The 13,757-nt window shown below is 38.1% G+C and overlaps 1 protein-coding gene across 3 annotated transcripts in view; it reads right to left on the bottom strand.

The window, feature by feature from the left end:
* Positions 1-13,757, bottom strand: part of LOC100646717 (small conductance calcium-activated potassium channel protein) — a 245,250-nt gene that overhangs the window by 174,203 nt on the left and 57,290 nt on the right. For all 3 annotated transcript variants that reach the window (XM_048410394.1, XM_048410393.1, XM_012313643.3), the window contains exon 2: positions 1,838-2,337. In XM_048410394.1, the coding sequence (XP_048266351.1) occupies positions 1,838-2,295 (458 nt within the window). In that variant the 5' untranslated portion in view covers positions 2,296-2,337. The remainder of the gene's footprint in view (positions 1-1,837; positions 2,338-13,757) is intronic.

Consider the following 13,757-nt stretch of genomic DNA (forward strand, 5'->3'; position numbering starts at 1 on the left):
CATCTGGTGATTAAACGGTGTTAGCTCGCTCTGCTCTTCGAATAGACTGACCACTTAGGTCAGACTGTTACTTTACGATCTTAGCTACGCTTTATGCATCCTTTCTATTGTGTGGGAAACGTTAGTCACAGTTGAGATGCTAATGTTATCATAGTTGATATATCGGATAAATAAAGCACATAGTTAATTTGATGAGGAATTTTCTAATTATAAGTGGGACAATTAGGTTGAGGAGAAATCGGATCTCTTTGATTGTTTCAGATCTAAATCATATCAAAGAATCAGTGTCCAAGTTCGTTGGAAAAATATACGAAATGTGTTAATTAACTTATTCATTTAAGAAGAATTAATTCGTCACACGATTTGTCGATCTTACGAATATAATGATTTCTTTGTTGAAACATATCCTATCTTTGTATATGTCGCTTCATTTCTTCAACACAGCGCATGACATAGTTCGTTCGTCGAATTTTCCTTTGCCGTCTATAAAATCGCTATTCGAGCTCTAAGTTATACGAGAATTTCTCTACACGGCATATCACAGTTACAGTTTATACAAAAACAATCTGACTCCGTTAGTTACGAGCGTAAATTTCCCAGAACACCCGATATAGCTCGTGTAATATCTCCGGTTACACGCACAATATCCTGAAATATAGTTCCTTCCTGTATTGCGGGGTGCTAGCGTGGTGTTGCCTTACGAAGTACATATAAGGAAATAGGGGTTGGCACAAATTTGGAAATAGGAAATGGCAAACCATACCGGGAATAGGGGCTGCTAGATCACGGCGGATTTCGAAACGAGGTCGGAGCTTAACACTTTGCACCGGAAACCTACGTGAGCGAAACCCTTTTTGGAAGTATGGCGTTCAACTGCCCTGTTGAACACAAAAGAGGACGATCTGCCATCCAACTAAATTTTCTAACAAAATGGCACCGTCTCTCATTGATACCGATCTTTGTTATAAATCGTATGAATTCAGTGGTGTACGAAGTAAACTTAGAAACTGAAATGTCGTGGAGAGATCTGATAAACGGTACAGAATAGGTTTCATTTCGTAACCTAGATGATCAGAAGCGTTAAGTTCTAAAACGTTACAGACCATAACGTTGCAGGGATTATCTTCAGTTCCATTGCAACCCTTCTTCAACGTGCGTCGAGTTGTAAGCGGAACTTCTAAACTTCCTTAGTTATATAAACTGAAACTTTCTTGCGACGATATCCCGAATGTTCCTCTGTTTCGTAATTACGTTAAATTGAGGATTCACGTGGTAATCGTCGATTCGGTGATGCACGCGAGGTAACTGATGAGGGTTGGAACGTGTGACTAATTAGAAGCGAATCGTTCTAAAATGTGTGAAATTAATCATGGTTAATACATAGGGGAGCGAACAATTTGGCTTGCGTGCTTCGATTATCCAAACATAGAAAATGTTATATTGGTTAAAATATTACCTATTAAAAATTTATATATACTATAAATTATACATATTATATATCAACCGATATAACCAACAGAAACAGCATAGCGGTTATTATCTCTGCGTAATCATACAGAATTATGTTATAATCAACAGTTACTTTGTACGATAACTGCTCGAATATTTTCACAAACGAGTATAATCTGCTTACTGTGGCTACAAAATGCTATTGTATCCACCATTGTATCCTAAAACATTAACGTACTAATTAATTGGATCAAAGTGAAACGTAGGACTTGATAAAAAAACATTTCATTAGAAACTAACCTTTGCAAATACTTTCTGTAGCCACTGTATCTCTTGACAGGTTCAGTTAAATGGTGATCCAGTGTAAATGCTAAAGAACACGACTTACCTAGACACACTTCTGGCCAGATGCAGCGCCGACGAAGGAGCCAACGAGTCCCTACGATCGCAGCGACACCTGTGTTGGTGGGAAGATTGCCTGGTCCTGTAACCGGTAGGCATGATCGTTTGCTGCACTTGCGGTTGAGGCTGTGGCGGCTGTAGTTGTGACTGAGTCTCGCCGTCTAGCCTGCAGTGCAGCTCGATGTCCGGTACCGATCTCGTAGCCGGATCCTCGGTGGTGCCGCTCTCCTCGGAGCCGCCGAGCCCCGAGACGGACAACTGTGGCGAGGCAACCAGAAAGGTTGCTCGATCCTGTCGCGTGAGCACCGGCTTGCCCTGAGACGCCGCGGCAACAACGACCGGCGGGGGTGGCGCCCTGCTAAGCAGGGCAGCCGTCTCCTCGCTCGAGCCGTAATCGGTACCGTTCCCACCCTCCTGAGAGCCGACATTGCCGTTCGTGTTCATCTTGCGGCCAGGTTCTTTTCTGTCGCGTCACGTGGCCATTTCCTGCAACATAAACATGGAATGTTACTTTCACAATAAAATAACTAGTATTTCGGAAAAGCGTGAAATATAATTTTAATACTACAACTAGCGACCTATAACATGTACATAAATATGTTACGCGTATTTAATTAGACTATATACTGCTTGATTTTTAAAGCGATATAACGAAGACGAATGGATATGTGTGCATAGTAATTGCGAATACAAAAGGTTTGATAGCAGTCATTTTTATTGGTTTCGTATTTCTAATGTTAACGATCGACTCGTATAACAATTTTTCATAGTAATTTTTACGACAATGTGTTTTTGAAGATTTGAAAGATTCATCGATGATAAAATAATGAAATTACGTGATGAATTCATATATTGCATACGCCAGATACATAATGGAGTTGATTCAATTGCTCGTTCGTCTTTGTTTCAATCGATTTGCTGTCCGTTAAAAGTGAACTTTTCTTCGTTCAACTTCCGTCTGCAGATCTAACGTAACCCGATGTTCCTCGAATCCCGGTAATTCCACGAAATCCAAGAATCAATGTTACTGAGTTTCCGATGCACGCGTGAATATTGACTTCTAACATGCCCGTGTGTAGAGACACGCTCTAAACTTTGGAATATCGACAACCGATTGAACGTGTCGTTGGCTTCAAACGTACGGTCCTTGACTCCACCAGATTGCCGCCTCGTCACGAAACTTATCGTTTTCGTTCCCTCGTTTACTCGTTTGCAGATTTACCGCCTGTCATGCCTTCGTCGTGCAGTTTCCTCACGTATCCGCTAAAATACACAAGCCTGACCGAGGCTCAGCGCGATTTTCCACGAGATTTCTCCTTAAATATGGCAATTTAAATTCCAAACTCCAAAGAAACCAGACCAACAGAATTACGATGCCGAACAAGTCACGTTTCGAAAATTCTATTATTTATATCCAGCGTTTTCAATTTTTGTATTTTATTAGGTTGCAAGATATAGTCCGCAAAAAATGTTATAGGAAAAGCTTTATTACTAATAAATATCCGAAGTATTTTCGATCTTCTCGGAAATTCCAAAATGCAGTCTACAAAAAATATCATATGACGTTTGCTTTTATTTCGACCAAATTACGAACAAATATTAAACGTTCCTTGAAATAAAAGTACTAAATATTAACTGTGTATATTTTATTTTCATTTTCATGATAACACGATACAATCGATACTATCTCCGCGTGGAGAAGTAATGCAAAGGATTAATGACGCAATTGCTAATATTCGGTAAAGTCCTCAATAAATTTGTAGGTATAATAAATTTCATATTACGTACATAGATATCAAGCTTGTATCAGCATTTCATATTCAGAAGTGAGAATGTAAGCATTCGAAGCGATCTTATTTTGCACGATCGCGATTAGTTGCATTATAGGTAAAGTAAACACGATCAATCTCTAGTATCCTATAATACAGAATCTGTTGCTACGCTCGTATTTCAAGCTGCGTTCAATATTTGCCTACGTATTACCAGCTAAAAATTTCCAATCACAGCCGCACTGTTTTTCTTACACATGTGTTTTTATATGCAACGCAATAATTAGCTGACTTGTGATCTAAAAAATTTACTTATTCAAGTTCACTTGTTTTATTAATATATTTGCTTTTGTCGTGCAAGAAGAATATATTACTATTAACAACACATACATACACATCTCTAAACTTTTGGTTGTTTATATAAATTTACACTAAAATGTTACCAACAAAACTTTATATAATTTATAATATTCTTCTTATTTTTACTTGTTGATTACGTTCCTACAATATGGTCAGAAACAATGAAAACGCTATATATTCGTAAGACATTTCAGTCTTAGAATATAGTAGAGTAATTTCCAAATATATTTGCTTTTCTATCATTCTTGGCTTCATAGTCGAAATACAAAATACCAGAGGCAGGAAAGAGGCGGGCTCGATGAGGATAAAGTAAATATGATCGTCAACGTATATCGTGCACCGGGTGAATCATGGAAATGAAATTCGCCCTTACCTTCAATTCGCGGACGTAAATGAGGAATAATGGATGAACAGAGCAGCTAGCCGGTTTTTTTCGTTTGCCAGCCTGAAAAACTCCGAGCCATTTCGCAATGGCTGACGAGAGATGCGAGGATGGTGCAATTTGTACGGATGCCGATTGCTGACCGCACGCAAATTCGAACGTGATAGAATCGAGGAAAATGGGACTTGAACGATCTTTGACCTCTTTTTATTCCCTCTTTGCCGTGAATACTAATGAAAATTACATTTTTCTCCTTTCTAACGAATTCTTTTAGATCGACGACGTATAATATTTTACTGACGCTTGTAGAGTCTGCGATGGATACTTACAGGACAGGTTCTAATATCAAAATCTTCTTACATCGTAATTTACCGGTTGATATTTAATATTAGTGAATCGAAAAGTTACAAATTATAAGTAACAGACTGTATAAATAGCTTCTACGATTTTATATTGAATAAGACAACCAGTTAGCTTGTAACAAAGTTCACGTGTAGAATTTCACTTTGACTGTATTAACAAAGATGCTGTTACATAAGAAAATCTATTATCTCCGACAATTAGGCAGTAACATCTAAAATTTCTCTAATAACACTATGTATAATTCCATCGTACAATAGAACCGGACGTACGTCACGAATTTACTATGTATCCTTTGTTCGCCTTTGTTTTTGCGACATAATTAATTTACATTAACTGCTTCCACCGTACTATTTCACTCGTGTATAGTATTTCACCTTCGGAAATAATTATATATTCGTAGCATTAGCATTCTTTTTATCAGTCATACAAATAAATAAACATTTCCTGTTCTTTGGTCTTTGCAGTAAATCGTGATTGACTGTCCCATGTTTGCTAAATCTATCCCAAATTTGAATATTAAAACTTGCTGGCATTATCCTGGTAATCGAAGTTTTACATTCGGCTCGTTCGTTTTCTACGTTTTATCGAGCGTTCTGAAAATGCATCACCATTTCAAACCTGCACGATAGCATCGCTTTGGTCGGCGAAATCCTCGGTGAACCTGAATACGTTCACATATTTGACCGGAGGGGCGTTTTATTTAGTGCCGATCTAGATCGACCATACTCGCGTATATCACATCCAGGCTAATAATTAAAAGGGTCTGCAACCACTGAAATGTCAGGAATCGTTTCATCATGTTTGCAAATGTCAAGAATCGTTTCACCTTCGAACTTTTCACACGTTTTGATGTTCTGCAGTTACGCTGTTACAAGGAAAAAAGGAAGATATTCCGTGCAAGTATATTTTTCGAAAAATTTATACGGAAGATCGTCCCGACAAAAAAAAGAAAAATGAAAGAACCGCTGAAAACATGCAGCTGCACGGTGCACCGACAGACGCGTGGCAAGTCGACGCATTTCCATTTCACCGGTGAAGGAAGTTATTTTCGTTCTTGATGAGAAAGCAGACGCGACGAAGACGGACGAGTAAACGTTTTCGAAACGATGCGAGATCCGTTCTCGACGTTGATATTTTTAAAGTAACGATCCCCTTCCTCTTGGATAATAAATTAAAATCTAATAAAAGCAACGAACGACGATAAAACCGCGGAAGCAGCAACGTTTGCAAGTTTAAAGAAGCACGAAGAACACGAAGGAACATTGAAATAATTGGAAAACATAAGACGTATAGTAACGAGAACGTAATACCTACGCAAAATAGAACTCAATCTCTTTTTTTTTTTTTGTATGACGTGACTACAGGACAGTTTTCAACCTCTCAGTCACATAGTTTGCACTCGACTAACTTCCAACCAAATATGAACTCTCATCTAACCCGTATGAGCACGTACACGCAGATATATACGGAGATGTAAGCGCGTTCTTTTATAAAACTGCATGGATCCCTTTAAAGCTGGAGGATATAGACACGTCGAACGACAGGATAGCTACTCGAACTTCTTCCTCGCTAAACCTGCGCTTTACACACGAAGGAGTACGAGATCGAGCCTGAAAGCAAGGAACATTGTTTCAACGAAAGCATAAAAGCTGTACGAATAGAAAGCTGATTTTTCCACAACTTTGAAACGAGCTTTCGCGATAGTGAAGCAATGTATTTATTTCGCTTTGTAGCTAATTGAAACTTTCTTTAAAAAAAAGCCACTATGATAAGCCAGGATAAAATTGGTCGATCGTTCCTGTTGAAAGACGTTTGAATTTTATCTAAATTCAACGTGAATGATTTTGCATATTGAACAAAGATATAATTGGAGCTTTAATGGAAACTATTCGTTGAATTTTTCACCAAGCCTTTTCAACTTCCGTGGAGAAACTTCGTCACCTTAAATTCCCGTTTTCATCAAAAATTTGCATAACACGCAACGACGGCTCGTGTTTCCTACATAACAACAAGCCTATTATTACGCGCCGCGTGTGCATCTCGAAAATTGCTTTTGTATGAAATATTCGTTGTCGAAAAGAAGAGTCACATGGAATCTTCATACCTGTCGTTTAATACTTTAACGCTAGGACCGTCAAAAATATACAAAATAACAGTTTTTTATTAAATAATCAAATTCGTGTAAATAAAAATCCTGTATTAAAAAAGATATAAGAATTCAGGACGAAATCCACAAGAATGGTCGAAACGAAAAATTCATAATCCTTTACAGAAATTTTATAAATTCCCACCAGTACATTCAGGGATTTGCATGATTTTTTCGCGAAATATTAACTTTCCATATTTTTTCGCAATTGAGATATAAATTCCTGAATTATTAACTAAGATTCTAGATTTTCATCGGCATCCCCATGCTATCTTCACAGGAAGCACATTACTCCAAAATAATCGCGTTATAGAAAAGAGAGGGAAAGAAGAAAACAAGGTAAAAGAGAAAAGAGAGAAGAGGGAAAAGAAATTCCACCTACGAAACCATTATGTTTTTTCCGTGCTTCTGTTATCGTTGCACTATACGATGCGACGTCTTGGCAAAAAAGAATGCAAGAAGCCCCGCATTCACCGACGACAATTTCTTCGCCTTTTATCGTCGAGCACGGCTTCGAAGTGTATAGCCGTGTGGAAACAGTTCCGCGTGAGAACGTCCCACTGTTTATAATATTGTCATGACGAAGCCGTACGCATTAGAAACGGAATGGAACGTGCATTCCATGTGCACGAGACATCGCGTCGAAAACGTGTCGCTTGTTTGCCTCTCTCTAGAGAGAGAGAGAGAGAGTTTCCCTTCCAGTAGACGACATCCTCACGAAAATAGGTTTCTGTATATTTACGCAAGTGTTCGGGGTTTAGCCGCGAGCCTTTCTGTCGAATTGCGAACAGGATTTCGATAAATGGCTCGCGGAACACCACCGCATCCACGTTGCCTTTGACGAACTATTCGGCTGGTTATTCATCCAGTGGTTAATTTGATCCCTCCACATTTTCAATAGAACGAGTTTGTACTGTTCGAAGGTCAAAGGTTTCGAGTTCTTTGATTAAGATTGTGAATAGCTGGCGTTCGGCATTGCTTTATACACAGTCAAGAAAAAATTCCGATAAGTGGAGAAATGGTATATCGTGCTTAAATACTATTCGAGATAATTAACGTGCTGCGAACAGAGATTTTCGTGTTAATTATTACTAGTAGCCAAGCTACTCTTTTGAGCCAAATATTCTTAAGCTATCTCTAATTACATATTTCGAAACGTAACCTTTTCGACAATAATTTCATTAATCAATCAAACCACAAACTTGAAATATCTCACCCTCCAATTAATTCTTACTTCATCATTCTTTATGCGCTCGACTTCACGAGCGATCGTCAGAACGTAATAAATTTAAACCACCTCGTAACTCAAGAAGAAGCCTCCACGCGATTTGCTAGAAGGAAATGAATGCGCTCGGCACGCAGCCGCCTCATTTCAGACGTTCTTCCCCCATTTCGTCGACTCTGCCGTTACGTTCCTTGGATATTGCTGAAATCTTCCTTTGTTTTTGTAACAAGAATTCAGCATCGTCCCACCAAATCTTCGTAGCTTCGTTTGTTGAGCGTTTCACGACCTATGAGCCGGATGAGTGACAAATTAATCGCTGAAACAGGTCGCTTTAATTCGCCTTGAAGCCTAAGTATTCTTGGATGGTCCTTCTGCGCGGCATTATGGAATTAGGACATGTAAACGCGAAGGACAGGCACAACGGCGCACTTGGATGTCGTGTTTGAAGCCGTCGTTCGCCTGCCTCGCCTCTGTTCATTAATTAGAGTCGCGACGAAAGTCTAAAAGACGACCTTCGTTTCGAGGATCTTCGAGAGACGTTGATCTGCGGCTTTCTTCATCGCAACTGATTTATCGACGTCGTCCATCATCACTTCCTACTCATTGCAATCCCCTTTGACGAGCCTTTTTTCATGTTTGCACGGTCCCATGTTTATTTCTAGTTAAGTTTAGAGAATCTTACGTAGCGAATTATTAGCAAAGTATTTTGACATTTTTGATGTTCTGCAGAATTTACTTTGAAGGTTTTATTGGTATCTTAAATTATATATTTATAACCACGAAGAGCTTAAAAAATTGTACACTGTTTAATAATTAATGAATGAAATTGAAAAGAATTTAGATGCATATTATCAGTAGTCTTCTCAAGAGCAATCTATAAAAGTTGCTCTTAGAATTATCATACAAAAATTCCCTCTGAATACATACACTGCAGATCTGATTTCTATTTACTACGGTGCTGTTTGCTAACAAATGCGTAATTTTCATACAACATCTGACTCCAGATTACAAAGCTCTACATTACATACTCGTATATGAATTATTATGACACCTTCCCACAATTTTGACTTTTAGTTGTGCTTTTAGTTTTATGTGTCTCAAGTCAAGTTGGTATCATACATGTAATCTAAAAGTACACGTGAACTGGAATCTGCGTCGTATGCAGTGAATGGTTATAGGTTGCATCCTGAATGAAATTTTTTATTTTCTCCTTTTTTATCGGAAAAAACGTATGAATAAACATTCGATCTGACAACAGTCAACAAATAGTAAAGTGGGTTTTGAAACGTCAAAAATTCGAAAATTCCTTGACCCCAATTCGCAAAAATTTTACATCGATGTACACAGGCGTATCATGCAAGCACTAATGAGCACGTTTCAGTGAGTTGCAGCTCGTTAAGGCTCCTAATTGGGTATCATTGGAAAGACGTATTGCGTCTCTGGTGAATAAAGCTTCGATAACTCGACATATGTGCCGTATCTCGACCAGCGATACATATTAAGTTAGGGATGAGAATCGAGGAGAGGCTGGTGTTCTTGGGGCACATTAAGACGAGCTTATCAGGCTTGAGTAAACTTCGCAGGAACTTTGTATGCTGACGATGAAGACTACCTGTACGAGTTCACGCGTTATAACAAGACTGATACAGCACGTGGGCTAAACGGGAAAATTATTAGATAACGACGCAAAGCGATATTTTTGCGTTTATTCTCCTTACCTTTCATACGGTAAATTCAACGAAATTAAAGTAAAAGTACCTTTTAAGTAATGTAAAATTAGAACAAACTAGAAAAATTTACCTGATAATTTGAAATTGCACTTGTAAAAATATGAATTTGCATGAGAAGACATACTCCAAATATATAAGTATAATAGAAAAAATAGTGACAATATAAACGTTTACAAGATCTAAAAACAAACAATAAAAGCTAAAATCCTGATGAATAAGAAATACTGAATCCCCTTTGTATCCGTATAAAGAAATACAAAGCAATCGACAAGATTTCAGTTTCTCTGGACGAATCCCAGCCATTTTATTCGATCTATTCAAACAGTTCCGCATAAATATGCAACTTATTCCTTTAAACGATTTCAATAACCGTAGAATTGGTTGGGGATCAAGTACAAACCGAACGAGTTTACTGGATTTTCTAAAATATTCTAACGACCATTTTCCCAGTCGATTCCACCCTCGGAGAACTTAATTCCGTTGACTTGCTAGAATCACTTCCGGTCGCTGGGGAACACAGGGATACGTCAGACTTGGCAGTTACAAGCCAAGAAACGGGAAAATCAGCGTGCAGGGTGAGAAAATCCCGGAGTTTCGAAAGTAAATCCTCTCAGCGCCGCACGGCTGCCAATAAAGGGGAAGAACGAGCACGTCAGGGGGTGACTGCAATAGAAGAAGGGTAGATAACAGTGGGCACGACCATAAAGTAGCCTCAGATGAAGAATTGGCTGGAAAAGCGGTGGAATTTCAGCCGATAGCGTGTTTCGTGCAATTGCCGTGATGCCATAGGTGTCGTTTTCGTCAGAAAGTTTCGCTCGCCATTGCTATCTGAGGCAATGCATCAAACAGTCCTAGACCGTGTCATTAGATAACACTGCAACGTTACTCGCTTGGATCGCGAATTGGTGATTGGTGAGAAAATGATTGGAAGAAAAACATAGATAGAAGAAGAAAGAATATATCGAAGATTAACTCCTTCTTTATATAGTACGAACACTCCAAGAAGTAGAAACTGTTAAGATTTATATTTGTTACGGTAACATACACTGGCTCATGAAAATATTTGAATGTTCATCATAGAAAGATTTTATATCCATACTGTATGTTTTATATAAAACGTTTCGAAATTTTTTATTAGTATCGTAATGAGACACAACGATTACAATTAATTGGTAAAGTTTCAAACCAATCTAGAAATGTATATAGAAATTACAAGATATTTATTACACACGTATACTCAATAAAAAATTAGTATATGAATGATCATCTCAAGCATCACACGTATATAATATTGGTATGTATATAATATATATTATAAACTATGTATCCTATGAAACTCACAGTATTTTGCACTACAATCGAACGAAGTAGCAGCAACGTACAGAACTTATGACAAAGTACGGATTTAGATCAAATCTCATGGTTTCAGACAAATCGATACCCTTCAATGGATTAAACGCTTGGCTATAAATGTAACTTCGGAAAGATATTGTGAGCATATAGTTTATTCAGATTCGATCGGAGTATGCGCAAGGCCGTAAACTATGTAACCGGCGGAATCTATACGTTCAAGAAACTCGATTATACCGCGTGACCTTCTGCTTCCGAACGAAATCGAATCAACCCATCTACAGAGAATGTTACGTTTTGCAGTAGACGGTTGACGAACCATTGAATATTCGTTGCGCCAACGAATCTGAACAACTAGCGATTCCCTTGGTTAAACGATTCACCTGACAGATTTATATTCGACCAAACTTTCGTCGAGGAATTCTTGCGAGAGCTCGAGATTACCCGGTTCGTTTTGAATTTAAATTAGCCCGGAATTAAATTGCAAATTTTCAGCTCACGTGTATCGGTGCATGGAAAGTTTAAACGTAGCCTGCCAGTATTAATATGTTGGTACGTGTAGCCCACATTCTCGTGGCTGCCGCTACCAGCTTGAGAATCTACTGAAGAAAGATCTACGTTGAGTAGAGACGAGGAGATCATATCTAGATATTCACACATTTTAGAGATGCGGCAATTATCCCCAAACTTATTTCTCATTTCTCAACACGTGGATACAACTAAAAACTTGTTCGTTCGTCAGCGCTGTAAGTGGACACGACTGTTGTCATTATATTGGTAAAATTTGAAATGACAATGTATATAGAAATTACAAAATATTCGTTGCAAACCTACACTTCGTGAGAAATTAGTATGCGATATGAATAGTTGTCCTACGTATAATTAGTGGTAAGGCCGGTCCTGTAAAATATTGATTAGTACAATTAATTATTTACAATATGTTGTATAATATAAATAATTATTATTCATCATTAGTACAATGAATCGAGTGTTCAAATATATTTTCAATTACATTTTCAATTATGACTTCTACTTCATGCTCATGTCACGTAGCTTCTGATGAAATTTGAAAATTTATCAAGTACGCGTGTATTAAGCAAGTTCTTAACTAAACGTATTTAAATTCGAATTTACTCCAAACGAGGCTTCAAATGGGAAGATTCTAAGAAGATGGAGGAAACATTTCGTCGAAGATGCTAGTAGCACGTGTTCACCGCAACCGGAAATGCATAAGCGTACCGGTTAAGGTTTCGTCGGGTTGTTACGTGGCAATTTGCCGCGGTTGTCCGTGTTTGTACGTTCGATGAGTCGGTGACGCGAGTGACAAGCGGCAGACCGAGCGTTTAACGAGCTCTAAGCTGCGACGAGTGACGTTTCCGGCAGAATGGTTCGAAATATTTGGCCGTCAGTGCTTATCGATTGTTCTTCGAGGAGATCACCGCGGATTAATTAGAGCGGTTCTAATTAAAGTTTGCGGTGAAACCAAATAGTTATGCAGCTTAGAAATTCGAGCGTCTTTGGATCTAACGAATAAATCCTCGTGAACTCGAGCGACCGCCAGATCAATATTTTAGTGCAACGTTTCGAATTCTCTTTCACCTCTTGCAGTGTGAAAACTCGATTTGCTTCGTGCGTGTATTTGTAATTTTAAGTTGCGGAGTGAAAAAGAGACGTTAAAGATCGTTCATGACCAGTACAGCAGCTATGCATATTTTCTATTTATTAAACGTTTAAAAGGGAGAAAATTTTACTTGATGTAAAGGATGGAAGGTTACTTCGTTTAAGGATTTATTTAGTTTTACAGATAGAGTCTTGCAAATATCTCTAGGAATGGTTCGTCGAAAGTAGTATTGGCTTGGACAGGTTTACTAAGATGTTACAACAGTTTACTCCTCGAAGTAGGTCAAGTTACAAGAAGGATAAAACTAACTATTTACAGCCCTTTTACCTAGTGCCATGGGTATTTTAGCGAAAGAACCAGGACCAGAAAATGGTCACATAAAGTATCGAACAATAAAATATACAAATTTATTTCTACTCTAAATAGACAATATGGAGCTGCGAACAATGCTTAGTAGATATTAAACAATGAAAGACATATTTATTTAAAATTAGGTATTCGAAATTGAAGTGATAAAATTCATGAGCTTCCGAGGATAAACGTTACGTGTGTAAAAAAGTTAGGATACCACATTATCCTTTCCCCTTCTCATATTTGTAATAAAAACCAAATTGTCAATTAGCATGTTCAAATTAACTGACATCGTTCCCCTGCTAGAGCTTACACACGGATGAATTTATACAAGGGACGAAGCACTCTCGAGATACAACTTCCAGATACGTAAATATCAAAACTTTGAACACTAAAGTACCTACTGAATCTGCTAGCAGCAGAAGTTTATACATAGTTTGTAATAGACGAGCAGAGATCAAGTTTGATTTACGAGCCGAATTTATAATCGCTTACGAACGTCACAACGAGATTTCAAAATCTTTTTTATGACACATACAATATACATATAAAAGTTCTCTTTACGTAACTATTGGAATACCTTCATGGGCGATCGTAGATCCAACAACG

The sequence above is a fragment of the Bombus terrestris genome, chromosome 11 (assembly GCF_910591885.1).
Source record: "Bombus terrestris chromosome 11, iyBomTerr1.2, whole genome shotgun sequence".
In the NCBI taxonomy this organism is placed as follows: domain Eukaryota; kingdom Metazoa; phylum Arthropoda; class Insecta; order Hymenoptera; family Apidae; genus Bombus; species Bombus terrestris.